Source organism: Perissodus microlepis, chromosome 7, assembly GCF_051167445.1.
Source record: "Perissodus microlepis isolate ML-2025 ecotype Zambia chromosome 7, ASM5116744v1, whole genome shotgun sequence".
NCBI classification, from domain to species: domain Eukaryota; kingdom Metazoa; phylum Chordata; class Actinopteri; order Cichliformes; family Cichlidae; genus Perissodus; species Perissodus microlepis.
The window spans coordinates 32,794,707-32,822,221 of record NC_140467.1 but is presented as its reverse complement, the minus strand read 5'-3'; the positions used below and the strand labels follow the sequence as shown (position 1 = coordinate 32,822,221).

General features: G+C 41.0%; 2 protein-coding genes across 2 annotated transcripts in view; both read right to left on the bottom strand.

The window, feature by feature from the left end:
• The window catches only part of tprn (taperin), a 36,586-nt gene extending 15,599 nt beyond the window's left edge, over positions 1-20,987 (bottom strand). Inside the window, exon 1 of the mRNA XM_084934709.1 lies at positions 18,704-20,987. Within this exon, the coding sequence (XP_084790835.1) occupies positions 18,704-20,779 (2,076 nt within the window). The 5' untranslated portion in view covers positions 20,780-20,987. The remainder of the gene's footprint in view (positions 1-18,703) is intronic.
• A 1,563-nt stretch (positions 20,988-22,550) lies between these two features.
• tmem203 (transmembrane protein 203) lies at positions 22,551-27,379 on the bottom strand. Its single transcript, XM_084934708.1, has 2 exons — positions 27,225-27,379; positions 22,551-25,501 (listed from the first exon to the last, which is right to left on the bottom strand). The coding sequence occupies exon 2, from the start codon at positions 25,325-25,327 to the stop codon at positions 24,914-24,916; it is 414 nt and encodes a 137-aa protein (XP_084790834.1). The 5' UTR covers positions 25,328-25,501; positions 27,225-27,379; the 3' UTR covers positions 22,551-24,913.
• Positions 27,380-27,515: the final 136 nt, after the last annotated feature.

Sequence of the window (27,515 nt, the reverse complement as noted above, 5' to 3'; positions counted from 1 at the left end):
CTGGTTATGATAACTAGTGCCAAAAAACACAAAGTAGTAAGTGCATGATTATCAAAAAGAGGATAATCACATTTTCACGTTCCTATAGGAACTCTTCTATTTTACTAGCTTTGACACTTTCACTCCAAACTTGCTAATAATACCTGCTTTATACATTCAACAGAAGATTTGTTGATTTATTTTTAAAACCTTAACTAAGAAAAATTAACACCATAACATCACCAACTGATGGAGTCATCACTGGTGACAACCTTAACCCTAACTATCAGAATCATCTTTTCCACTATACTGCAAAACTCATGAGCCACCCCTCATTTCCTTAGATCTTGCTAGAAAAATGGGAAATAGCTGCAGTAATGTACTGAAACAAGAAAATAAACAACTCTAACAAGCTTCAAACACAATATTTGCAAGATCACCTTTATTCTTAAACACAGGCTGAACTCTCATAGGAAACCTTTTTCGTAATTTCTTTAGGTAATCTCCAGGAATAGTTCTCCAGGCTTCCTGAAGGACATTCAAACTTCTTATTTAGATGTTGGCTGCTGTTCTCTGCTGTTGTCAAGATTATCCCACACTGCTTCAGTAATGTTGAAGTCAAAGCTCTGGGGAGCTTTTCAGACAGTATTACATGTTTGATCAAAATCTGAATGCACTTTTCAGCATTCATAATTTCATCTGTTTCGACCCCGCAGCCCCAAACCCTGGCAGAGCCTCCACCATGTTTTACAGACAGCTGTAGACGCTCACCTGTCTCCTGTTTTCCTCCATACAAATTTGGATTCCTGTTACAACTGATATTCAGTCCAGTTCTTGTGTAATCTGCCATACATGAGCTTTTTCTCCCTGTTTACCCTCCATAAGTAGTAATTCCAGACAACCACCCTTCCACTGAGACCACTGAGACTTCAGTGAACAGCAGATAAATGAACTGGACCAGATGCAACTCTCAGGTCCTGCATCAGGTCTTTGCTGTTTCCTATTTCCTGAGGACGTGACTTTCAGATACTGTTCATTAGGGCTGCACGATTTTGCATAAAATGAGAATCACGATTTTTTGGCTTAGAATTGAGATCACGATTCTCTCACGATTTTCTTTTCCAATATAAATATTTATTGCACTTATTAACTGCACATCAACTTCGTAACAGTTGAGACTGAACATAAAAACAATAAATAAACATAAAAACAACAAATGTCTCACGTTTTGTTGTTGCCGCAAAATGTTGTACTGCTTGAAATTCCGTCTCCACCGTTGCTCGACACTGCGTGTATAGAGCAGGTAGTGCAACAATAGAAAAATAGTTGCGGGACGGCACCGTGTAGCGTTTGTCTAGGATGTTGATCATTTTCCTAAATCCCTCGTTTTGCACAGTGTTGATGGGAGCCATATCTTTGGTCAGGTGATAAGTAATAGCCTCCGTAATTTCTTTGTGCCTGCGGGAGTTCGACGGGTATAGGGAAGCGCTGTATAAGGTTCCCGTTATTGATGTTTGGGTGGTTGACCGGGACGGATTTTCTCCTGTCACTTTCTTGTCCTCCCTGACGTGTTCTCCGTTGTTTTTTCCCTGCTAATTTTAGCATCACACGGCACAGCTTCTGTATCACGTGGTATAAGGCTCCGCCCTTGTCATTTGTTGAGCAGGAAGAGTGAGCGCTTGTTTTCATGCAGATTACGTCCCGGATCAAAATGCGGTACAATCATCGTCTTTTTTTTCTTTCTTTCTTTCTTTTTTTTTTTTTTTTTTTTTTTTAAATCGTTGTCATTTGGAAATGAGATCACACATAAGTATGAATCGAGATCGCGATTTTCTAACGATTAATCGTGCAGCCCTACTGTTCATCTACTATAGTTTTAGACACTTCTTCTCTTGTCATCCACTTGTCCAATTTCCTCAAATTTTGAGGACACGTGGAAAACATTATTTCTTCCCTGTCATACTGGCTTATAATACAACTGAGAACTGGTTCTTTACTAAGCAGTCTGCTATTTGAAGACAATACTGGTCCATCTCTTTTTCTGCTTGAACAATTCATAGGACAGTGTAATGCGGCTTAACAAACAACAAACGACTAACAATCTTCTGAAAATGGTCAGGTAAAAGGACTGGACTGAAGATGAGTGTAAAAGTAGCCATTGTCCAAAGAAAATAGCTCCAGTAAGCCCGGAGAACTCTTGAATGTTACCCTGAATGTTAATTTCTGACAATCAACTGGTGAAAACACAAAAAGTGCACTTTCAATTCAATTCAATTCAATTTTATTTATATAGCGCCAAATCACAACAAAAGTCGCCTCAAGGCGCTTCATAGATACAGAGAAAAACCCAACAATCATATGACCCCCTATGAGCAAGCACTTTGGCGACAGTGGGAAGGAAAAACTCCCTTTTAACAGGAAGAAACCTCCGGCAGAACCAGGCTCAGGGAGGGGCGGCCATCTGCTGCGACCGGTTGGGGTGAGAGAAGGAAGACAGGATAAAAGACATGCTGTGGAAGAGAGACAGAGGTTAATAACAGATATGATTCAATGCAGAGAGGTCTATTAATACATAGTGAGTGAGAAAGGTGACTGGAAAGGAAAAACTCAATGCATCTTGGGAATCCCCCGGCAGCCTACGTCTATTGCAGCATAACTAAGGGAGGATTCAGGGTCACCTGGTCCAGCCCTAACTATATGCTTTAGCAAAAAGGAAAGTTTTAAGCCTAATCTTGAAAGTAGAGATAGTTTCTGTCTCCCGAATCCAAACTGGAAGCTGGTTCCACAGAAGAGGGGCCTGAAAACTGAAGGCTCTGCCTCCCATTCTACTTTTAAATACTCTAGGAACAACAAGTAGGCCTGCAGAGCGAGAGCGAAGTGCTCTAATAGGGTGATATGGTACTACAAGGTCATTAAGATAAGATGGGGCCTGATTATTTAAGACCTTGTATGTGAGGAGCAGGATTTTGAATTCAATTCTGGATTTAACAGGAAGCCAATGAAGGGAAGCCAAAACAGGAGAAATATGCTCTCTCCTTCTAGTCCCTGTCAGTACTCTTGCTGCAGCATTTTGGATTAGCTGAAGGCTTTTCAGTGAGTTTTTTGGACATCCTAATAATAATGAATTACAGTAGTCCAGCCTGGAAGTAATAAATGCATGAACTAGTTTTTCAGCGTCACTCTGAGACAGGATATTTCTAATTTTAGAGATGTTGCGCAAATGGAAGAAAGCAGTCTTACATATTTGTTTAATATGTGCGTTGAAGGACATGTCCTGGTCAAAAATGACTCCAAGGTTCCTCACAGCGTTACTGGAGGCCAAGGTAATGCCATCCAGAGTATGAATCTGGTTAGATACCATATTTCTAAGATTTTCAGGGCCGAGTACAATAACCTCAGTTTTATCTGAATTAAGAAGCAGAAAGTTAGCGGCCATCCAGGTCTTTATGTCTTTAAGACATTCCTGCAGTTTAACTAATTGGTGTGTGTTATCTGGCTTCATGGACAGATAGAGCTGGGTGTCATCTGCATAGCAGTGAAAATGTATGCTATGTCTTCTAATGATGCTGCCTAAGGGAAGCATGTATAATGTAAACAGAATTGGTCCTAGCACTGAACCCTGTGGAACTCCATAATTAACCTCAGTGTGTGAAGAGGACTCTCCATTTACATGCACAAATTGGAGTCTATTAGATAGATATGATACAAACCACTGCAGTGCAGTACCTGTAATACCTACAGCATGTTCTAATCGCTCTAATAGGATATTATGGTCGACAGTATCGAACGCTGCACTGAGGTCTAGCAGGACAAGCACAGAGATGAGTCCACTGTCAGAGGCCATAAGAAGATCATTTGTAACCTTCACTAAAGCTGTTTCTGTGCTGTGATGAGCTCTGAAACCTGACTGAAACTCTTCAAATAAACCATTCCTCTGCAGATGATCTGTTAGCTGTTTGACAACTACTCTTTCAAGGATTTTTGATATGAAAGGAAGGTTGGAGATTGGCCTATAATTAGCTAAGACTGCTGGGTCTAGAGATGGCTTTTTGAGTAAAGGTTTAACCACAGCCAGCTTGAAGGCCTGTGGTACATAGCCGACCATTAGAGATAGGTTGATCATATTTAAGATCGAAGAATTAATCAATGGCAGGACTTCTTTGAGCAGTTTTGTAGGAATGGGGTCTAAAAGACACGTTGATGGTTTGGAGGAAGTAATTATTGAAGTTAACTCAGAAAGATCAATTGGAGAAAAAGAGTCTAACTTAACATCAATGGTACTAAGAGTAGCTGTAGATAATATTACATCTGTGGGATGATTACTGGTAATTTTTTCTCTAATGATAAAAATTTTATTTGTGAAGAAGTTCATGAAGTCATTACTAGTTAACGTTAAAGGGATGGTTGGCTCAACAGAGCTCTGACTCTTTGTCAGCCTGGCTACAGTGCTGAAGAGAAACCTGGGGTTGTTCTTATTTTCTTCAATCAGTGATGAATAGTAAGATGTTCTGGCTTTGCGGAGGGCTTTCTTATAAAGCAGCAAACTATTTCTCCAGGCTAAATGATGATCCTCTAAATTTGTGACACGCCATTTCCTCTCCAGATTACGAGTCATCTGCTTTAGGGTACGTGTTTGAGAATTATACCACGGAGTCAGGTACTTCTGATTAGAGACCTTAGTTTTCACTGGAGCTACAGTATCCAGAGTCGTACGTAGTGAGGAGGTGAAATTATTAACAAGATAATCAACCTCTGTTGGGGTAGCGTTCAGATAGCTGCTCTGCTCTGTGTTGGTACAGGGCATTGAAGATGATAACAGTGGGTGGATTATATTCTTAAACTTAGTTACAGCGCTTTCAGAAAGACATCTACTTTGATAAAATCTACTCTCCACCGCTGTGTAATCAATTATTGTAAATGTAAATGTTATCAGGAAATGATCAGACAGGAGAGGGTTTTCAGGAAACACTGTTAAATGTTCAGTTTCTATGCCATATGTTAAAACAAGATCTAGAGTGTGATTAAAGTGGTGGGTGGGTTCTTTTACATTTTGAGAGAAGCCAATTGAGTCTAATAACAGACTAAATGCCATGTTGAGGCTGTCATTTTTAGCATCTACATGGATGTTAAAATCACCCACAATAATTATTTTATTTGAGCTCAGAACTAAATTAGATATAAAGTCTGAGAAATCAGACAGAAACTCTGTGTAAGGCCCAGGTGGACGATAGATGATAACAAGTAAGACTGGTTTCTGAGTTTCACAGCTGGGGTGGACAATGTTAAGCATCAGGCTTTCAAATGAATTAAAAGTCTGTCTTGGTCTTTCATTAATTAATAGGCTGGTGTGAAAAATTGCTGCCACACCGCCCCCTCGGCCTGTGCTTCGAGGTTTCTGGTAGTTAGAATGACTCGGGGGTGTTGATTCATTTAAACTAACATAATCATCCTGCTGCAACCAGGTTTCTGTAAGGCAGAGTAAATCAATTTGTTGATCAATTATTAAGTCATGTACTAACAGAGACTTGGAGGAGAGAGACCTAATATTTAATAATCCACATTTCACTGTTTTACTCTTTGGTTCAGATGTGGATACTGTATTGTTCTTTCTTTTTGATTGTTTATGTTTAAGTTGTTTGTTGCTGGTTTTTAGTTTGTTTTTTGTCTTTTTGGAAGCTGACACAGTCTCTATGGAGATGGGTTTTTGGGGGGGTAGCAGGAGGAGAGAAGCTGCAGAGAGGCGTGTAAGACTGCAACTCTGCTTCCTGGTCCCAACTCTGGATAGTCATATTTTGGGGGGTTTAATAAATTTGTCCATATTTCTAGAAATGAGAGCTGCTCCATCCAAAGTGGGATGGATGCCGTCTCTCCTAACAAGACCAGGTTTCCTCCAGAAGGTTTGCCAATTATCTATGAAGCCCACATCGTTTCTGGGACACCACTCACTGTGGAGTGATTAATTGAAATCACTCCACAAGCGTTTCATTTAACGCATGAAAAATGAAACACGCTGTCTTTTTTTCTTAATCATTAGCTAATGTTGGTGCAGAACCCAAACCTCTATGCAGTAATTATGAGTCAGATTTGCTGAATGCCAGCACCACCCAGCAGCAAATTACATTCAATCATTTTACAACAGGGACAGCAGATAAATTAACTTGTTGGATTCAACGCCCAGTTCTGGACCAAATATCCAACCTTTGGGATACCAGTGGCCTAAAGTATTTTGGTTAGAAAGAAAACAAAAATAAATATGTGCAGGTTCTTATGAAGCTGTGTAGATTTCGCATCACGTGTGAGTTGGAAACGGCCCGGCATTTGGAAGCGCTTCAAGTGATCATCAGTGATGACAACACTGATATAAATGTGGAAACTCGCGTGTAGGTGGCTGATACTCGAGGCTGGGGTTGGCAGCGTGGGTAGCAAACAGAGCCAAATGTGAAAATCAGTATTTACACTCAAGACTGAGTGAGTCACAGTTGTAATAGTATGCCCTTTGTAGCCTTGTGCGTGTATGTTTTGTGTATTTAATCCTCCCTGTGCTATCAGTGCTCACAGATTATCTCACAGATAAGAAATGAGATGCAACAGGGAAGACATTGCTTCTATTTCCTTGCATCGACAACTGTTATTGATCAGCCTGAGATCATTTTAATAACCCTTTTGCTCCGTCTAAGGACGCTTTCACTCACGTGGTGACGTGGCACGCTCTAATGTAATTGCGCTCACTTTATCTGAAAGGTGACACCAGCAGGGTGGAGATCGAAACCTTTCAGCGCACGAAAACACGGTCATTGTGGGAGCAGTCAGGCCATTTAAAGCTCTCTGCTGGACTCTCATGTGAAAGTACTGATGGTCGGGTGTGTCCGGAAAGCCACAATCAAGACAAGGCACATGACACGATGACAAATATTTGTCAGGTGAAGAAATCTGCTGGATCACAATCGTGTTTGCCCCCCTTGTTTTTAAAAAGCTTTCACTATCCAGCTTCTAGAATCTTAAATGATGAAGGGGGCTGCAAACTCGCCTCATGCGGCTCTTTTGCCCAACTCCGGTGGCTCCCCGTGGATTTGATGAGCATTTATTAGCAGGTGACTAACTAAATCTTTTTACAGGAACACATCCAGCACTGTTTACGGTTAGGACGGCCAGTTGGAGCCACTGTATTAACCTCCTAGGACCTGGCGTCCACATATGTGGACATCACATTTTGGGTTATTTAGACCAAAATACTCAATTGTGCTCTACAGGGGCCTGATATCCACTTACGAGGACATTATACTGCTACTGTTCTATCGAAATTTCAAATGCATATCCTCATATGTGGCTCTCATTTTTCTTAGAAACAAAAATCAGGTAAAAAAAAAATTAATAAATAAAAATCTGGTAATTCTTTGTTTTTACAATCACCGGGTCCCAATCAGCCCAAATATCAAAGAGAAATTAAAAATGCATGCCATGGAAGAGTTGGGGTCTTAGGAGGTTAATGAACTTTGGGATCTGAGATGAGTCAGCGACTGACCCATTTACAAGGCGGCATATGAGAAAGATATCACGTAGTCAAAAAAGGTGAACAGCATGTACATCCAAGGTGGGTCAAAGTTCAGCATCATTAAAAACAAACTGTTGATTATATGCAAGTGTAATAGCTAGGTTTGCCCCCCCCAACTAACTCTTTTCCCTATTTAAACTTTTAAACACTTCAGCTAATAAAAATAAAGAGCAATTATTGTAAAAAATATTTTCTTTTTTTACTTGGGCCATTATTTACAACCCCCGCCCCCCAAAAAAAAAAAAAAAAAAAAAATCAGTGCTAATGAAAAGTGAACAGTGACAACGCTGCATTTTCCACCCTGCTCTAGATTAAGTTACGTGCTCAGTGCAAGTAAAGTGAAAAGTCTAGCTTAAGGCATAAAACACCTCGTGCGTGCTGTTTCACACTTCCTGTTACAGGAAACATAACTTAACGTCAATGATCTTTCATCAGTGTAACAATCAGTGTGCCCAGTATCATCAGTACTGCCAGTTATCTCATATTCCCGTCCTTACTGCTTTCATTTCCCTTCTGTTGCCAGCTTCTCTGCGCCATTAGGAACCAAACAACTAATGACTAATAGGCACAGTGAGGTGTGTTTGTTAGGAAATGTTCCAAACTTAACACCCCTCACAACTAAATTTGATGTTTTTAAAGGATCAGTGGAAACAAACACAGCTGATTACAGATGATGAGTTTTTAGCTACATTTATGTTTTTGTAAAATGCCCAGTTTATGAACTACACTAAGATATCGGTGCAATTTAACGATGCACCTCTTACAAATACATAGACGGCCACTTAACACGAATATCTAATTAGCCAATCACACAGCAGCAACTCAATGCATATAGGAATAAAAAAAATTCTGACAAAATTTGGGCATTTTTAAGAGTATTTAGGAAAACTGTGCACTTGCATCTCCTCCTTGTCTAGGATGAAGTTAATACTGATACAGAACAGCTCGCGGTCCAGAGCCCAGAACAGGGTTTAATCTGGGCGAGGGATGGCAGGGTGCAAAGAAGAAGGTCGTAGATTTTGGATTTTTATCTGTATTTTTGTCTGTTTTACAAGCAAATAGAATATTGATGGCCTACCATACACCACAATATGTAAGTAATAGATAATTTAGGTGTTTTTTTATTGTTAAAGGTGCATCAAGTGACAAAAGTTTATGGGGTTTTTTTTCTTTATTTTCCATTATTTAAAGAATGAAAATCAACAAAACTGATATTTTCTGTGAATTTCTGTTGTCCAATAAAAGGACACAAATCTAAGTGATGTGCTGCCAGTACTTGTTCAATAATTTTACACATTTCACTTAAAATCAAAGCCAACTGAACTGTTCTTATGATATTCTCAGATTTACTACATCAGCATTTCTTTATAACCTAAAAAACCTGAGGTGTATTATTAAAATTCTTTCTCTTCTTCCTCTTCTTAAGGAATCTCAGATTGAGATTGAGTGTTTAGTTACACTTCTTTACAGTGAAGTAAAGAGGAACAATGATTTAAGATCTTAAAATGTGAATTTGGGTGTTTATGCATGAGAATCTTTTACTTCTCTTATTATATTTTTTAAGTCACGCAGCAGAAGAACTAACCTCTGCTTTGCACAGCCTCTCTTAAACATCAGAGTGCTGAGCTGTTTGCATCTCCACCCACAAAAAACACAGATTCCGCTTTGCTGATTACAGAACTGGCTCGCCTTTGACGCCCAACATCTTTATTAGGCTGCGTTTTACTTTTACGTCAGTCACGTCGAAACGCTGCTCCACCTACCTACAAATTACACAATCTGCAACATCAATGCTGACGTCAAAATGTGTATGTGTGTGTGTGACGAAGCGAGAGAGAGAGTCGGAGAGACAGTCTGTGTCCTTATCCAGGAATCCTAATGATGGGATTGAATGGCCGCGGCTCTCGTTGCCCTGGTGACAGTCGCCATGAATATGTGTGACCGAGGGGAAGGAGAGAGCAGAGACGCAAAGAAGCACGCAGGATTTTGATCGTGTAAAGAGGAAAGCAAATTATTAAGAGCAGCTACTGAAATACAATTTACATACAGGACACCCGGTCCGTGGCCTTGACATTATCAACTGTGGGAACACTGAGGCAGATTGCACACAGGTTTCATGGAGAGAGCATTTGAATAAAATTTACATCCGGCACCAAATTCACGTATTCCCAGAATTTGTGTTTTGCATTTGTTATCGAGGAAGCAGAGGCCGAAGTGTTCAGTTATCATGACAGCGTGGTGGGTTTCACAGATGATTTTACCTGCTTAATTAGAAATGCAAGAAAACAAATAAATCCAGGAATCAACAAAGGCTTTGACCTCCTCTTTAAAGGAGTCCACCCAGAACTGTAACACAGTTTTGTATTTATGAAACTCATTTGTTTATAAAATGACCAAGAATTGCAATAAAAGGCACGTATTTCCTGTAAATAACACCCTTACTGCCTTCACTTTATGCAGCACCCCACAAAAGGTCCATACTGAGCCAGTTAAAACCCCGAGAAACGATGAATCTCAAACAGATAGCGGGGGAAACGGTGCAGCTGATAAAAGTGAGCATCTTCTACCTGCTCCTTACACTCGCCCCGCTCTGGTTTCTTTTTATAAACTTCCAAAAAGCCCGGTCTGTTAGCGTCCTGTGCTTTTAGTATCTTCAGCTTCATGTACTCTAAAGACACACACACACACAAACACAATGAATTAAACATGACTATGATAGTGGGGCTTTGCTGGCTGAATTCTAATTACACTGACTTTGCAGGGGTGCACATGTGTGTCTGAGGGCTGTGTGGGAAACTCATGAGTCTACATCTCTCTATATCTACATGTTGTAATGCCTGTACAGAAATTAGACTTGTTAGTGTGTTCTCTGTGAGTTTGTGTGCGCCTGTCCACATCCTGCAGCCACGCAGAGAAACCACATTTTCACCACCTTTGACATGAATTATAAAAACAGCAGTAGCACTTCTCTTATGTGAGAGACATTAAGATACAAAATCTTTCTTTAGAAGCAACTGCTGCTTAAAGTCTATTGCAAATTATAGACCGCCACCGATTTTACGTACACAGTTGCGTTTTACTTTCTGACGTAGGAGTTTGTCCAGCGATGAAGAAGAAAAAAGGAAGCCCACAAGTACGGGAAAAAACTACAAATGGAAGATGGCAACTGATTAAAGATGTAAGGCAGAATCGGCTTAAAGTCGAATTAAAGATAAGTCATTTGGAAAAAAGATACTATGCAAACAATATTATCGTGTTTTTTGGACCAAGAGAGGAAATCATTCCAGATCTGTTTGAAGAATCCTGAAATGCACGCCGTTATTCTGTTTGAGACATCCAACGCTCTGGTTGTGAAATCATCGTTCCAAAGGCTTCATTTGCAAAGCCTCACGTAAAATTCTTATGTTAATGTAATGCAACTGTTACATTAGTAGACTAGTCTGCAACCATCCTCACATTTTAGTTTGTGTCTTGTCTACAAAATATGTCGTTAGCATATTAATTCAATGATCTGCCATCACATCAGTGTTTTAAAACAGCTTTTTAATAAAGGAGTTATTGTTGAAGTATGTGAGGCCGTCTTTGTGTTTTGGTATCAAACTAAGAATTGAACAGTTCTACTGGTGCTGCCTACAAAATTTCTGGCATCCTTCTCCTGAAATAATCCTCCTATCTGACTCTTAAAGGCAATAACGTACAAAATTAAATTAATTTTTATCAATAGGATCTGATTCTGGGATTTACTACAACGGCATTTATTAATATTGTACAGGTTAATAATCCAAATGTACACAAGTTAGAGGAAGTGGAGCTACGAGGCCGCATTATTTCACCTTCTTTAAAACTACTCCAGTCATAGCAATTAACTTTATAAAGTGGCGACCAGAATCAGCTTCTTTATATGAAGTATAGTATGGTGCTTATGCATATAATCGACTAAATTAATATTAGCCTGTTTAAATAAAAGGAGCACTCATGCAGTACAGAGGTTGGGCCTTTTTTAATGCAAGGAGGTTGGGTGGTAAATCTTCAGGAAGTGTAAGGGAGGAGAGGTGGGAAATGTCTGCTGAGTGGTAAATAATTAAACACAATGGACTTTCACACCTGTAGTCCAGGAGCACAATGTAAATGTAGGAGTGTGCCCTTTCACTGGCCTTCCTGTGTTACAGGGAGCCTTTAACTATTTAACTTTGGGTATTTTTAAACTTTCTGCTTCCATGACATTTAACCGCACACAGAAAATATAACAGCAGTGGTTTGTCTAACCCCACATGCAGGAAACATACTTCAATTTAATGCACCGTGCTACCTGCTGCAGAAGCATGACTTTGAAGTTCCTTAAGGACGTGTAAAACATGCTGGCATGTTTTTAATTTTGTTTGCTTTTACTGTTAGTAAAATAAACTGTGATGACTTTTAGTCACAGTTTGATTTTTGCATTCAAGCCAAGAGGTTGAAAACAAAGTTATATGGCCTGATGGGAAGCACCTTTATCAGTTTTGTTGGTGCCAGTCTTCATTATCGCAGATAATCAGAAGCCAGTATTTGTCTTCACTTTTTAAAAAAAAATGCTTATCAAATGTTACTTTAGTCTCTTTCTATCTCTTTTACCATAATAATTAAAAGCAGTAACTTTGCATGTTATCATTCAAGACAACAAACTGGCTCACTTCCTGATTACTTACAGTACACAAACTGTATTTTTACTTCATGACATCTGTACTACTAAACCTCGATATCTAATTTGATACGTTTAAACTTTCACACAAAATATTTGTTCAAGAAGAGAAAAATTAAAGAAAAATTCATTTTCTTTTTACTTCATGAAATCTGCATTTTGACAGGCACATTATTGCACACTGATCTACACTTAACTCCAAAGTATTAATTACCCTAATTATGTTAACCCTACAATTTATGACTTTTTGTATTTTCTGACTGTCTTGTTGACAGATTAAAATTTCCTCATGAACTTTACTATGAATTTACAAAGAGGATTCTGCAATTTTATAGTAAATCGCTGTTTCTTCTGCAGCTGTAAATGTTGCTATTCTTGTGGATTACAAATTCACATTTTTTTAAGATTTGATCTGCTCACTGCCGCCATCGTGGGTTGGGACTTACAGGAAGGTTTGGGAACTTTGTAAGGGGTTCTACATCCTAAAAAAAATAAATGTTTTCATCCATCACGGAGGGAATTTAGCTACTCCTGCAGTGTTCTCTCTCTCTCCTCCACCAAAACCTCATCAAAACCAGCAACAGGTATTTAGCGGCAGTTTAGACTGAATTATTCTACATTTTTACAATTTTCACTTTTCTTTGAATTTTGAGTTTTGAAACTGGACATTCCCTTTTTTGCATTCTTTTCAAATGTAAACGTAAAAGTGGGTTTTGTTCCTACACTTAACCAAACAGTGACCGAAAATGAAATTAAAGTGTAGCTAAATGCTAAATTTAAAAATGAGTCAAAATAAGTCAGATCCGTTTCAGCGCCCTCCGCACCAACTTCCTCCTAACTCTGCCTTTGCTGCACTAGTACTGCTATGTGTCACTGCAGGGACAAATGATCAGTATGACTATTGAGATGGAAGATTTGATGATGAATATGCTACACATACGTAGAAACTTAGTAACACCGGAAGAAACTGGAGACCATCGCGGCTCTTAGAACTGATTTTAGGGTCTTTTTTCCCTCCCACTACACAGTAGGTGCTTTCCTAACATATAAGGAAGCAAGAGTGGTGTAGGTGTATGAATATATGATGCAGCACCACTAAATTACAAAGAATCATTAACACTGATAAATAGATAGAACAAATTCCAGAGAGGTTAACTGCAAGTGAAGCCCAGGGTTTATTAATCATCAGAAGGAACTCTAAAAATCTTCATGAGAAATTCCCCTCAGCTACCTGTCATCCACCACACAGCTGAGGACATCTACAGAGAAACTGAAGAGACTGAAAGAGAAAAAAAAAGACCACAAGAAGAGGTGACGCTGCACTAACAACCACTGAAAGCTAAGTGGGTGCAGAACTATGTGGTCTGAAAGCAGCTCAGTTCCCAGCCAGTTCTCATGATCAGCTAGCGTTTCTAATAATACTTGAAACGACACGTATCTGCTATAAGATTTAAACCAAAATTCATACAGCTTTAAACCACAGGTCGTCCTAAACTGAGCTCAGCTGAGAGCTTTTACACCAGCGTAAACTCACTGAACCAAACAAGCCCAAAGCTCCAGCCATTCAATCATCCAATCACAGGTTAATATAGACTGACTTAAAAGAAAAAAAAAAACATAACTAATCTGCTTTCCATGATAATAACACTCATTCATCTGAATAATCATCCCTTTCGGTCACAAATGCATTAGGGTCTTCACTAAAACCTAATCGGGTTTAATTGACAGAATGATCATATTTACATAGAAATATGCAGCAACAGTTTAAATATTAGCAGCGTTACCGTTTCCTCTGTGAATACCAAGCAGAAACACCCAGGATATGAAGAAAACACAAAAGTGCAAAAACTGCAGTTCTTGGCTCTAGAACTGCAATTTTTGCAGATTTACCAGTTAATCATCATGTTATCACAAACAGGACAAATAATCATAAAGTTAATCCCACTGTCAATGGAATTGCTCCATCTTATTGCTGTTTATGACTGTCCTGATGCATCAAAATCACTTTGAGCATGGCAACTGACTGCAAGTAGTCGCAGTTCCTGGTTATTATCTTCGAAGAAATCATTTCAAAGGCAATGAAACTGCAAGTTAATGGGACATGGTCATGGTAATTTTGTTTGTCCTAATTAGGGTTAGAGTGCAAACATGTGTATTTCTTGACTTGACCTCTGCACAGCCATTTAAAGCTTCATGGTGGCTCTGTCCATCTTTTACATACAGTCTGTGGCAAATACACAGAAATGCCTTTCTCTCCCTTTCTCTCTTTGGATGTTATGCTGACAAACGCTTTGGCTGGTCTCGTTTTTCCCATAATAACAGTCATAGGGAGCAGCAACTTAAAAAAAGAAACAAATCGCTCCACCTCCTCCTGTGTCCCACTGCCAACTGCATCTCTGCTTCACAAAGAGCTGCAGCGTATACCACGAGGAAACAAAAATATTCTCAAAAAAAAAAAATCAGCCAAGAGAGCCAATTCAATCAAACTGCAGCTGGAAAGTGAGTTGAAAACCCTGAGTCGCTTTTATGCAAATACAGAAGTGATAGTGCTACAAGAAGCTGCACTTGACCTACTTACTCTAGCTCTTCCACAATTCCTTCCCCAACAGAGAGGAGATCAGAGGAAGCTAGGAGCGAGGGGACAGGCCTTATTAACCACCACCACACAGGAATAAAGCGTCACTGGTTAGAGAGAGGTGGGGGAAACAAAGCAGAGTGGAAGAAGACTAACAGGAGAGTCTTTGCTGGATGTGCTCCAAAAAGTCTTGAGAGAAAACCAGTAAAAAGATTCTTGGAAAATCTAGCGGAAGAGTTGATGATCTGTTCCTGACGTACATGTGGATCATTCAGTGTCAGCCAAGCTCCTCATAAAAATTTTTTTTTTAAATGGTTTGGGTTGTTGGAAAAAGAGAGCTCAAATAAAACCAAACCCCAATCCCAGCCCATAATTCAAAGCTGAGGCCGTTCTCCGAAAGGCTGCTCTCACACAGAAGCGGCCCTGAACAAAAATTCCACACAAATTATACAGGCTAGGCCAAGCCTTGATGCTTTTGTAATTGCTTGTGCAGCCCTGCCCAGAAAATAAAAGAAGCAGAAGAAGAAGAAGAGGGCAAACAAAAAAAAACAAAAAAATCCGGGCCTTGATGATGACCAAGAGGAGCGGGCAGAAAAACAAAAGAATAAAGTGTTTTTGTTGGACACAAAAGGACAGGATGTGATCATGCGTCGCTGCCATGGTCTACACGTGCACAGTGCACACAATAAAAAACACAGACACACACACACGTCACAACCAGGCTGCACGGACGTGTCTGCAGCCTCCTTATCTGTTTTATGACATGAAATAGGAGCAAAACTCAGGTAATTTTATTCTAGTCAGCAGTCACCCGGAGTTTCCACTGAAACTAAAAATACAAGTTACAGGAACATGTGGAAAAATTCCTGCTAAGGAGCTTTAAATTTATGTTTGAATCAACACTGCTACAAACTTCTGTTTCACTTAGACGCAACATGGCAAAAATAACTGACAATACTGCCGTCAGCTTATTTATTTATTTCGGTACAGTAACTTAACAGGTACTTATTTTGCTCATTTCCACCTCCATGTTTTTTATTCTTAGACTCTATTCGAGTTGCTTTGCATGATTCACAGCTTTAAACAGCCACATAGTTCAGGATAAGCTCCACCTTTCTCTTCTGACTGGCTGCCCCTCCAAAACAACAGCAGGTGCACCGAGCTTCTGTTCCTAACATGGACAAATGAGGGATAACTTCTTGACATCATTTAGATGCCTGAGATTTTGGCTCAGAGGGATAACTTTTAAATTCTCTGAAAATGATGTAAGTCTTTGGCATGTTGACTATGAGCAGCCACAAATTTAATAAGTATACTCTATATAGGAGGTCAACTTTAACTGGGCCCTGGTGCAACCCTCCTGTCATCCTCTGTCTGCTCACTGTCTAAAAAAGAAAAAAGAAAAACCTTTGAAGACCAAAACGTAATGAATCATTTATCGTAATAAATCGCATTCTAAGTAAATACAATGCTGTTCGTTTCGATTTCTCAAGGCTTTTTATATTGTAAGGTAAAGGGCCTGCGATCATGGAAAGACCACCCTTGCGATGATCACATGATCCCCTATGAGCATGTGGTGATGGTGGGGCGAAAGAACTCCTTTTAACAGGAAAAGAACCAGGCTCAGGCTGAGGGGTGAGGAGAGATAAGAGAAACAACATCAACAAGTAATGTCATATAAGTAATGTCATATAAGCAGATGGAGTCCTCCTCCTGTCTCCTGATCCCAAACTGGGAGCTAGTCCCACAGGAGAAGGGTCTGACAACTGAAGGCTCTGCCTCACATTCAGCATGGAGGGAATGAAGTGCTTTGTTAGGATAATATGATAGTTTGAGGTCTTTAGGACCAGACTCTTCAACTCTGGATTTAACCGGGAGCCAATATTCTCTTTTACATGACTGCAAATACTTATGATGGCTATGAACATAATTAACCAAGCATGCAGCAATTATGCTAAAAAACACATGGTAGAGTTGTGAGCTTCAGGTTTCTTGGCCTGCTTGTAAAAGGTAGCTGGATTTACTCGCAGAGATTACAGTTCACCGGGTCGAGGAAGCACACCTGCAGGCTGACGTCTGAGATGCTGTAACACTGGCCTACATCGAGGACATGCCAAATGGCTAAAAATATTCAGCGGCTGAAACAGAAACAATTCCCCCCCCCCCAAGCAGAACAGTGAAAAGTAACATCCTGCTGAGGTTCTATACCACACCCCCTCCTCAGCATCTGAACCACCAAGACGTCAATAAAATATTCAAATTCAAGCCACAGGCTCTCTTCCCTTCTCCCTTTATTGCAGATACCCGAGCAACATAAACACCAACACGCTTAACATTACACAGACTCTGGATGCAGCCTGCACCACCTTGCAAAATTAAATAGAAACATTGCCACAAATTTAATTAAACCCCTAAAACTGTTAAAAAACAAGGCAGGACATTCACCAGATACATTAATGTGATATGAACATGCCTCCAACATGCTCTGTGCTATGATTTAATTATGATTCATGACCAGGATTGGGAATATCTCAGCTCTTCTTGCAAAAGAAGCAATATATTTGTACCTACAGTGGACAAAAAACTGAGAACAGCTGTTCAGTCAATAAGCTTGGAGGGCCATTTAACCTAATGCCGCACTAACATGCTGTTGTTGGACAGAAGTCCACAGCGTGTTGTTCCAAGTGACTGCGTAAACACACGCTTTTAATCCACTTAAGCCGGCAGCGGGTCAAGTGATGGGCCATTTAAAGGAGCCCAACATGACAAAAACGGTCAGGATAAGGTGAAAACAATCCTCCAAAATAAAATTCAGGTGACCACAGTTTGGTAAGGATGCAAAAGAAACACACACAGAAAAAAGAGAAGAAAAAATAAACCCCACACACAGCGGCTCCTGCATTTGTGACGCTCAGCTGCTAAATTTAGATCACATGAAACTTGTGCAAGTCTCCCGGGAAGGCTGCTAGGCATGAGATTGCAAGGCAACAATAATATTAGTACTTTCTGTGTGTTTGATTGATCTATGAAGAGTTCAAACCCCAGAGATTTTCAGCAAACAAGCACACACAGGCAAAATACAACCGGACGTCCTAGAAGGAAAACTAAATAACACCCAAAACATAGATAAAAACCAGCATTGTGTTAATGAATCTCAAGGCTACTGACTGCAAGTCTGCAATGTTATTCCAAAAGAAGATACCCCGCTCATACAGACAGTATTCCCTCTGTACACCATCACAGTAGACTTAAAAAGCAAATGCACACTTTCAGTTTTGATTCGAAGAGTTTAACACAAATGCATTGCATTAACCATTTGGGAATTACAGCCATTTTTTGCACAGTCCCCCACTTAATTTGGACAGACACCTTAATGGCCAGATGAGGCCTGCTCCCTCTTAAATTCAATAGAAATTATGCACATAAAAGATCTGGAGATGTGCTGAGCTTGTATTCAGTAGCTGTTCACTGGACCTCTAAATGTGAGGTCCACAGAGATGTGGATGCAAGTGATAAAGGCTGAAAAAGCAAAATAAACCAAAAATCCACCACAATGCTGCATAATTACACCATGCAAATATTTGAGCACTTAACTGTATGCTCATATACACTTTTGGCAGGTTGCAGCTGATTAAACATCTGTCTTGCATGTGTCAGCAACAGAGGCCATGATTTGATGGTCTCGCAGAGAGGTTACTTTCTCAGATGTTTGCACAGTGTCAAGCACGGCATCATTGTAATGAAGTAAAGCATTCATGTGTAAGGCCATGTGCTCATAAATAGCCCATATTTGCTTGCTTTTTGCATGCATGTACCCAGGCCTGTTGTAATGCATCGTGTAGTGTTAAAGTGCTATAAATAACCAAATATTCACATTTAACAAGCCACAAAAATAATTAAATATATTGTTTCATCTCACCTTTTTGCCCATGGAGCCAGTCTTGGAGAGGCAGGACTTCGCAAGGGAGAGGTACCCGCCGATGACTTCAATCTCCTCCACAGCAGGGTAGCGCTTCTTCAACAGGGAACCCAGCTGGGCGTAGGGGGCCTGGGGAGGGGTTGACCCCGGAGGGGCTTCACTCGGGGCTTCCTGCTGGGGCTCAGGTGGGCTCAGCTGGGCGTCAGACTCCACCCGACGTTTAGGCACCACAGTGAAGGTGTTCCCCTTTCTCCTCTGCACCAAGGGGCTCGGAACAGGGACACGCTGGGGTGGGGGCTCCACCTCGATGTCGTCAATGTTTGTTACTGGCAGCTGATCCACTGGAGGTTGCACTGGAGAAGAGACTGAATGGGTGGGAGAGAAGGGAGGTGAAGATGGGATAGCTGGAGAAGAGGGGGGTGAAGAGAGGACAGGTGGAGAAGTGGGAGCAGGGGATGGAGATAAAGGTTCAGAGAGAGAAGGAGCAGGACTTGTGGCAACAGTGGGAGGAGATGGTTCAGGTTTGGATGGCCTCTCCACCTCCTTCTCATCCTCTTTCCTCTTTAACAGGGTGGGGGAGGTTGGCACTCCAGGTTTGGGCACCTCTGCTGCTCTGTGTGAGGGGGAGGACTTGATGGGGCCCGGTGTCACCATGGGGCTGCTTGTTGAAGATGAGGCAGCCAAATGGCGCTTGGGGATCACTGTGAAGGAGTTTCGGGACTGGAGGCGAAGGTTTGCGAGGGCCCGTGCTTGGGTGTCGCCATCAGGAATCTGGGCGAGGTCTGGCTTTGGAGCGGGACGGATTTCAAACTCGTGTGAGGAGCAGGTCACCTTGGATGAGACAGGGCTCAAGGGGGCCTCGGCACGGGCACGGCGGGTCTCCGGAGAGCATGGCACCTTAGGTTTGGGGGGCACCTCAGCGGCCTCCCAGTCTCTCTCCCTGGTGGGCTTGTTTGTCCCTCTGTCCGGCTCGTCTCTGGGGGTGACGGCTGCGCTGTGGTGGACTCCACTCTCCTCAAAGCGCTGACGGAAGGAAGACACGGGCTGTGAACGCTGGGGGCTGCCCGGCCCAGAGACGGCAGGCTGTGGCTTTGGTTTGGAAGACCAGGGACCCTGGAAGACAGGCGAAGATGGCTGGCTACTGCCCGGGCTGCTGACCCGTGGACCCGGCCTGGGCTTTGGCACCAGATCTGGCTGCGTCTTGGGCCAGAGTCTTGGCCTACTGCTGGCACTACAATCCAGGTCCAGGAGGTTCTCTGTGCTGTGGGACTTCTTCTGCAGCTTCCCATAGTTGCTGTCAAACTTCTGGAGGATCCGGCTGACCCTACCTTGACCCTCACCTGTATTATAGGGGACCTCCTGATCAGGACGGCCCAGGGTGCTCAGGTTCTCCTCGCTCTTGCTTAACGTGGTGTCATAAATGACGACTTCCTTGGCTCTTATCTCGGTAACAGCACTCCCTCTGCGGTCCAGAAGGTCGTTTAGAGAGCTGTAACTACTCACACCGTTCTGCTGCCATTGGCACTCGCTTTTCACGCCTCCACCTTCCGGAAAGTAATCCGGGTCCGACTCGATGATGATGATGTTCTCCGCTCGGATAGTCCGTATGCCGGGGACACTGCCGTACAGCTCCAGGATGTGCTGGACCGGGCGGGTGGCGTTTTCTTGCTCCTGCCGCCTCCTCCGCTCCTTCTCCAGCTTGATGAACGGGTTCTCCTCCAGCGGCCCCAGGCTCTCCTGCAGCACCAGGCTCTCGTGTCTGCCCTCCTCCCTCGGTGTCGCCGCGGCCGTCGCTTGTGGCTCTTTGTTGTGAGAGAAGTGCTGGGTGGCCGGGGTGATGGTGTAGTTCCGCCCGGTCGCGCCACCACCTCCTCCGTTCACATTCCCCGTTAGTTCGCCGTTTACCCGCTGCGGGCCCGCTCCCCCGGGGCTAGCCTCCGGAGCACCGGTTCCCCCAGCCCCGCCGCCGCCTTTCGCCTTCCTCCTCTCCAGGATTTCTCGCTTCCAGGCCGGCATCCTCGGGCTCTCTTGGCCGCCCTCTTGGCGGAGGACGCGAACCTCTCCTCCGCCAGACATCGCGGAGGGTTGTTGCTGGAAGAAATGAGGAGGAGAGAGAGAGGCAGGCAGGCTCCGAGGCGGTCTTGCCGCGGTCCGGTGCGGCTCTTGAAGCTGTATCTCCGGCTGTGACTGTACCTGCAGCACCGATCACCGCACACTCACACACATCCCTTTTTTCTTCTCTCTCTCCTCTCCCTCTGCTGTCACACTGTCTGGCTCCCTTTCTCCCCAAAGGACCCTGAACGCGGCTCCGCCCCCTCAGCGGCAGCCCGAGCGTCTGTGATTGGTATCTGTGTGCTCTGGACACGCCCCCTCCCTCCCGTTTCTATTGTTGACGGAGCAAATTAGGCCTGCCAATCAAAAGTGCTGCGTTCAAGTTCAAGATATTTTTACATTATGTGATTAAATATAAATTTTGTTGCTGTTTAATTACAAAAACGCTGATTAATTTGTAGTTAATCACAAAAAAAATGTCGTTTACATAACACAGTAGAATTATAACCACTACACATTATTATTGTTGTTAAAATTGAATTAAAACCCTTTGTTGTATTTACTAAATAGGGAACATTTCTTAAACTTTACCACCTATTATGTCCCAGTAGTGTTCAAAATAATTATTTTTTGTGGTTTTTCCACAGTTTTCATCCCCAGTCTCACTGGATAGGAATCAGGTTATTCTAAATGGTTTTGGTTGGGATGTCGGAGTGTTAAATAGACTTAACCTCGGTTCATTCAGCATTTGCCGGTGATACCACCTGTCGATAATCCGCGTGCAGCGATCAGATGAGCTGGGAAAGAGTCTGCTGCACATGAATCAGCACTAAGAGGGCTATTCTTGGGTACTACAAGAGATTACTGTAGCTCATAAAACATTCATCGCGGGGCAATAATTAAGAAGAGCAGGGCTGAAGAGGGCGAAGAGTGTGCCTTATTTCCCCTTTGAAGCAGGACCGAAAGATGCAGAGAAAAAACTAAACAAAAGAAGGACATAAAGCCTTCATAATATTTGGTATTTTATTTATCTTTATTTTAAAATGTAAAGTATATCAAGCGTATGCAGCCATAAATACGTTCCTTTAATTATTTTTAAATGTATATACATTTAAAACTTAGAAAATCTGCAAACCAGGAATTTTTCCACATTGTTCTGCAGATCAGCTTCAGAAAGTGATTTTCTATCATTTGCAGAGACCATTCTGGAAACAGTTCCAGCTTTAATCAGGAACATCACACCGAACTGGTATGCAGCCGGATACTATGCTTTTGTTCACCTGTAGAGAAACCTCCCATATTGTTATCACCAAATCTAATAGAAATAATTTTAAACATTAGAATACGCATTACACTACAGAGCACTAAAGATGTGATGTTTTCTTTAAGGATGGGTTTCAGGCTGGGTTCTCCCTGTGCTTGAGCAGGTTTTCTGTGCTCTAACTTCCTCCTGAAGTCCAAAAGCATCTGATGGAGAGTTAGGTTGATTAGTGACCCTGTACCCTGCCACCCCGTCACAGCTGGGATAGGCACCCTGAGGCCCTGAATGAGAAGAAAATGGATGATGTATAAACATATCCTAGGATGTAGGTCAGTGTTAACAGTGCCATGGTTAGGTAGATGAAATCCCAATTATTAAAACTGCTTAAGAAAAAACAAAAGTAATACTTGTTTGATTTCTATATGCAGAAAAAATGGCTGCATTTGACTTAATTATGCGGTGACATAAACGTTTAGTCCTTTACCCCACGAACTAGCGCCCCATTGTGGACAGAGAGAACACAGACTCAAAACATTTAATGGACAACCATTAAATGTTATTTTATTTACATGTATATACAGATGACAATAAAAAGGTGGCACAGAAAAAAAAGAACATAAATAACATTTTAATTTATATTTTTTTAAAAAAAGAAAAAAAAAATCAACATATACACAGAATTTCACATCAGGATTTACCCTAAAGTGAGGCCTTAAATACATGCACTACACAGACAGCAAAGGACTCAAAATAGACTAAACACATTACATGTTGTCAAAGTAAACAGCAGTTTGTTTGTTTTTTTAGGGATGATGTGTAAAACAATCCCCTCTGAGTCCCGACAGTTTTCACATCCAGCTTTTTATCAAGTCCAAACCACTTCTCTGTGATGGAGTTTGATGAACACACACGACATAGTCAGATTAAAATCCTAAACACATTTTTGCTGGCAAGCAGTTTCTCAGTCCAAGGAGGGAAACAGCAATCAATAAAGCTGCAGCAACATCATGAAAGTTGCTCAAAAAGGTTGCCTGGGGCTTTGCTGCTTTAACATTGAGTGCACAGTGCATTAGAGCGATACCTCTGGAGTAAATTTTCTACCACTGACTGATCAGTGCAGATGTGCCACTATGGTCCAAATACAAGCTCTTTCAAATGTATCACAAAACCTGCACACCAAAATATATCCTGCAAGTGTGCTTCTTCTTTAGATTTTTTTTTTAAATAATAACTCAAGCAGGTGAGAAAATTTTCTGTTTATTATGTATGTTAAAGCAATTAGAAATTAACTGCGTGTTTCCTGAAATGTGAAATGCTCATTTTTTAATTCTTTTTTTTTTTTTTTTTTTTTTTTGGGGGGGTGCGCGCCAATGAACCAAAGAAAACAAAAATAAAAATGGTTATGCTTTAAAATCTCTAATGGCAGATGAAGGCTACACCCACACTAACATATTTGTATTTTAAACCAGAAAATGTCCATGTCCAGACCAACATGTTTCACTTGTGCAGTCTGGACAACAACGGGAGAATAATGAGATGATAAGATTATTATTATTATTATTATTATTATTATTATTATTATTATTATTATTATTATTAGTAGTAGTAGTAGTAGTAGTAGTATTATTTATTTTTAATGGAAATAGTCTTCACCATTAAGAAAAACCCCTAAGAACTAATGTGTGTGCTTGAGCCAGTGTAAAGATGAAACAAATCTTATGCAAAATACTATGGGGGAAGAACAGCAGTGACAGAGCGTAAAGACAGGCTTGTTTACTTGGACTCACAACAAAGTGGAAGCATAAACTGTCTATAAAAGATAGATGTAGCCACTGTGACTTCACCTGTTGGTTAGTGAAGTTCTGTTATTATGCTTTGAGGTCTGTCACAATACTTGCGTTTCAAGAAGTTTGGATCTGACTGAGAAACAGGAATGCCACAAGCTCACTGGTTAACACATTTCTGACCCAATAATGACCAAAGATTAGAAAATTACCTTTATGTTTTATTTATTAAGACCTGTAACTACCAATTTAACAAATAAATGCATGCGTCAAAGGGAAGGGAGTCAAGTGATGTGTTCCCACAGGCTTTTATATAATTAGAAGTCATTTTGAAACCAAAAGGAATTGCCCCCTGGTGGCAGATTTAAGGCACTTTAGCCCTAGCTTCACTTTTTTGTTTTTTTTAAGACCCAGAAGCTACATTCATCTTTTATATGTTTTTTTTTTCCTGTGGGTAGAACTGATGTTGAAAGTAACTTGTGGGATTTGTGATAAAGTGAAACATCTGAGGAAGCCTTGGCAACGGCTAAAAATTAAGTCATACTTTTCACAAACATAAAGAATGCAATCATAAATGGTTTCCAAGTCGAGCTACAGTGTTCTCACTTCCTTTTTGTGGCCCTATGAGAAATGTTAAGTGTCTGCATCAGCACTTTCAGAAGTTTCAGTTTCTACCCGTCCAGACTACAACACAAAATCTTGACATACAGGCAGCAGAGGACTTTGCCCCAACAATATCATCCTGAAGTCTTTATCTTGTGTACTCCGTATTTATTTCCTGTATTTCTTTCCCCTCTCATTTCTATGCTAATTATATTACATTTTATTCGCTGGGCTTTTAGATTTTATTTCACTTTTTTATTAACTGTGCTGCTTTTGTGGATTTCTTCTTTTTTTGTCTCATTATAATGTATCTATTTTAATAGGCTATTCAACACATGTTAGTTGTATTTAATGTTTTGTACGCAGGAATGGATAAAATATACGAGGGCAGTCTCGCATATTTTAGGGGTCTTTAAATGCTGGAGTAGTGCGAACATTTTAAAATGTAAACCTATTAGTGTGGATGTACCCAAAGCTGTTGTCAGTTAGATGAAACACTTCAGCTCCTCCTCAGTTGACACGGCACGCTCGTATCATGAGCAGCTGCAGGAGGATGAAAAGCGGCGAGACGATGAGGCCGAACCACAGGTCTTTGGCTTGCTCCTGCTGGGCCAGCTTCTGGCACAGCAGAACTTCACACACCAGCTTCAGGCTGAGCACCGTTAGTACCCAGAGGAGCCGCAGCACCGCCAGGCGCTTCTCGTTATCCTGGTAAAGCCGGATGGACACGATGGCAGTGAAGTATGTGCTGAGGCCGTCTGCAGCAAACAGTGGGACGAACACCAGCCACCAGCTTAGCCCGGTGAACTCATCGACTTGCAGGGCGACCAACATGCTGAAGACCATCAGAGCCAGCAGGTGGAGGAAGAGTTCAAAGGTAGCGAAGCCCAGCCACTGGACCAGCTCTCTAAGGGAGAACAGCATGGCGAAGGACGTTGGGGACGGAGTGACTGAGGACGGCCAAGTCACACACAGGGCAGCCCTGGATGCAGGTCAAAGTGCTCCAGGGTGAGGGTGGCAGAGGGCTGATTATCCCAGGGCAGGAGTGGTTAGGTGGTGGAGAGGTGGCACACTGTAGGCTACATCTTCAGATCCACCCTGGGAACGACAATAGAAGTGAAAAAGCTAATGATGATCATAGCTTTGTCATTAAATTAGTTTACCACCTTATTTTTAAACATTTGTTTACATTTTACAGACTAAACTACGCAATCTCAACTCTTAGCCACAGTGTTGGCACAGTTTTTAATTTGTTACAGACATATAGTACTGTGCAAAAGTCTAGAGCCACCCCTCATTCCTTTATATTTTGTTTTAAGGATATCATTTTGTTCTAGTGGTCAAGAGCAACACCACTCCAGGTCTTTCAAAGTTTTCATTTGGATATTGGTTGCTTTTTCCATTTTCAAACCTTGTACCTGGCCATTTTCAGAGGAATGCTTTTTGTTTTAATGATAAGCCACTCATACACTGACCTAACCTCACCTAATCCTAACTAAGGATGAACCGGTGAGCCTACACATAAGTTAAAATAAGAATTTTAACTTTCATCTTTCAAAAAAAACAAACAAAAACAAAACAAGACCTGACAACAACACAAAATTTGGCAAGTTCAAAATTGTATTTTGGCACCCACGAGTTGATTCCCAAATTATCCAAAAACCTGGCAAATCTTGGCATCCTGTGCAGTGTGTCCTTTTAAAAAAAAAAAAAAAAAAATCAAAAGAAATCTGGACAAGTGAAGCAGTCGCAGGCCTAAAAAGCGATCTACAGCAGATGAACAGTATCTGTAAGTAATTCCCTTAAGAGGAAATCTTTTTTTTTTAACCAAAGACCTGACACATTTGGCCCTTCATTTGATGCATATATTACTTGCTGCCTAATATACACGCACCGTATTTCCATTTGTGTTTGCACATTTTTCAATTAACTGGTGCATTTTAAAATGTAAAGAAATGAGGGGTGGCTCGAGATTTTTGCACAGTACTGTAGTTGCACTTAAAGAAACATGCTTAAGAGAGTTCAGAGTGTGTTGAAGAATAAAGGTGGTCACACCAAATACTGACTCTTCCAAAATACTTCTCTCTCTGTATACATACTTTGTATTTCCATGTAGCTTCATTTCAATATATCCCTGAATGAATTTATCAGAAATAAACCCTTTCGTGTATTTCAAAACATACTGTGCTTCACTCATCAAAACTGATAAAAGGATCACCCAGCACAGTTGAACAAGCAGATTTGTATTATTTTGGAACTTTTACTTATTTATCCTCCACGCACACACACTCATATTTTTAAAAATGTGTAATTATGATTATTCAGCAATAGTAGCGTTAATAACATATGATTTTCTTTTTTAACTATTTTTTGTGTATGCATTGTTTTATTGTCATTTATTGATTTTACAATGTGTTTTAAATATATTTTTTTTAAAGTGTACATGATTTTTATTACACTTTATTGTTTACTCGTAGTCTTTTTTGAATGCTCAGGGCCCTCAAAAACCCCCATATTTTATAGATACAAGGCTGTTGATTAAACGTCACTGACGTCCACTCCCTCCTGATTTCCAGACCTTGACAGCTCCATAACTATTCTTATTAATCTCAGCCCTACCGCTCTGAGTGAGGTAAACACGTCTGATGCGAGAGTAACTGCAAAAAATAGCGTTTAATACAGAGAATCCAGCGGCAATCACGAAGATAGCTTCAACTTAAGCTAATAGCTAGTTAGCTAGAAATGATACTGAGCTTCTAATTACTAACAGTGCGCTTGTTTACATACACAAGACGTGTTTCAGTATAACACTTTTATTTACCTTAGAAACAGATGCGAGTCTTCTTCTTCATCACACTAGATGTCTGAAATTTTAGAAACCACCGAGGCTAACAAGCTGTTAGCATTGTACCTTCTGCTATTTTCTTGCTGCTGAGAGATATCGCGAGAACACTACCCCCACTCCCCAGGCTGATACGGTGGCCCTTAAAGGCTAATTTGTTTTGTTTTTATGCGTTTATTTATATATTGTTGAAAAATGCCCAAAGATATATCAAACTGTTACAGATACACGAATAACAATTATTTGTATTATTTTTTTTCTAAAAAAATT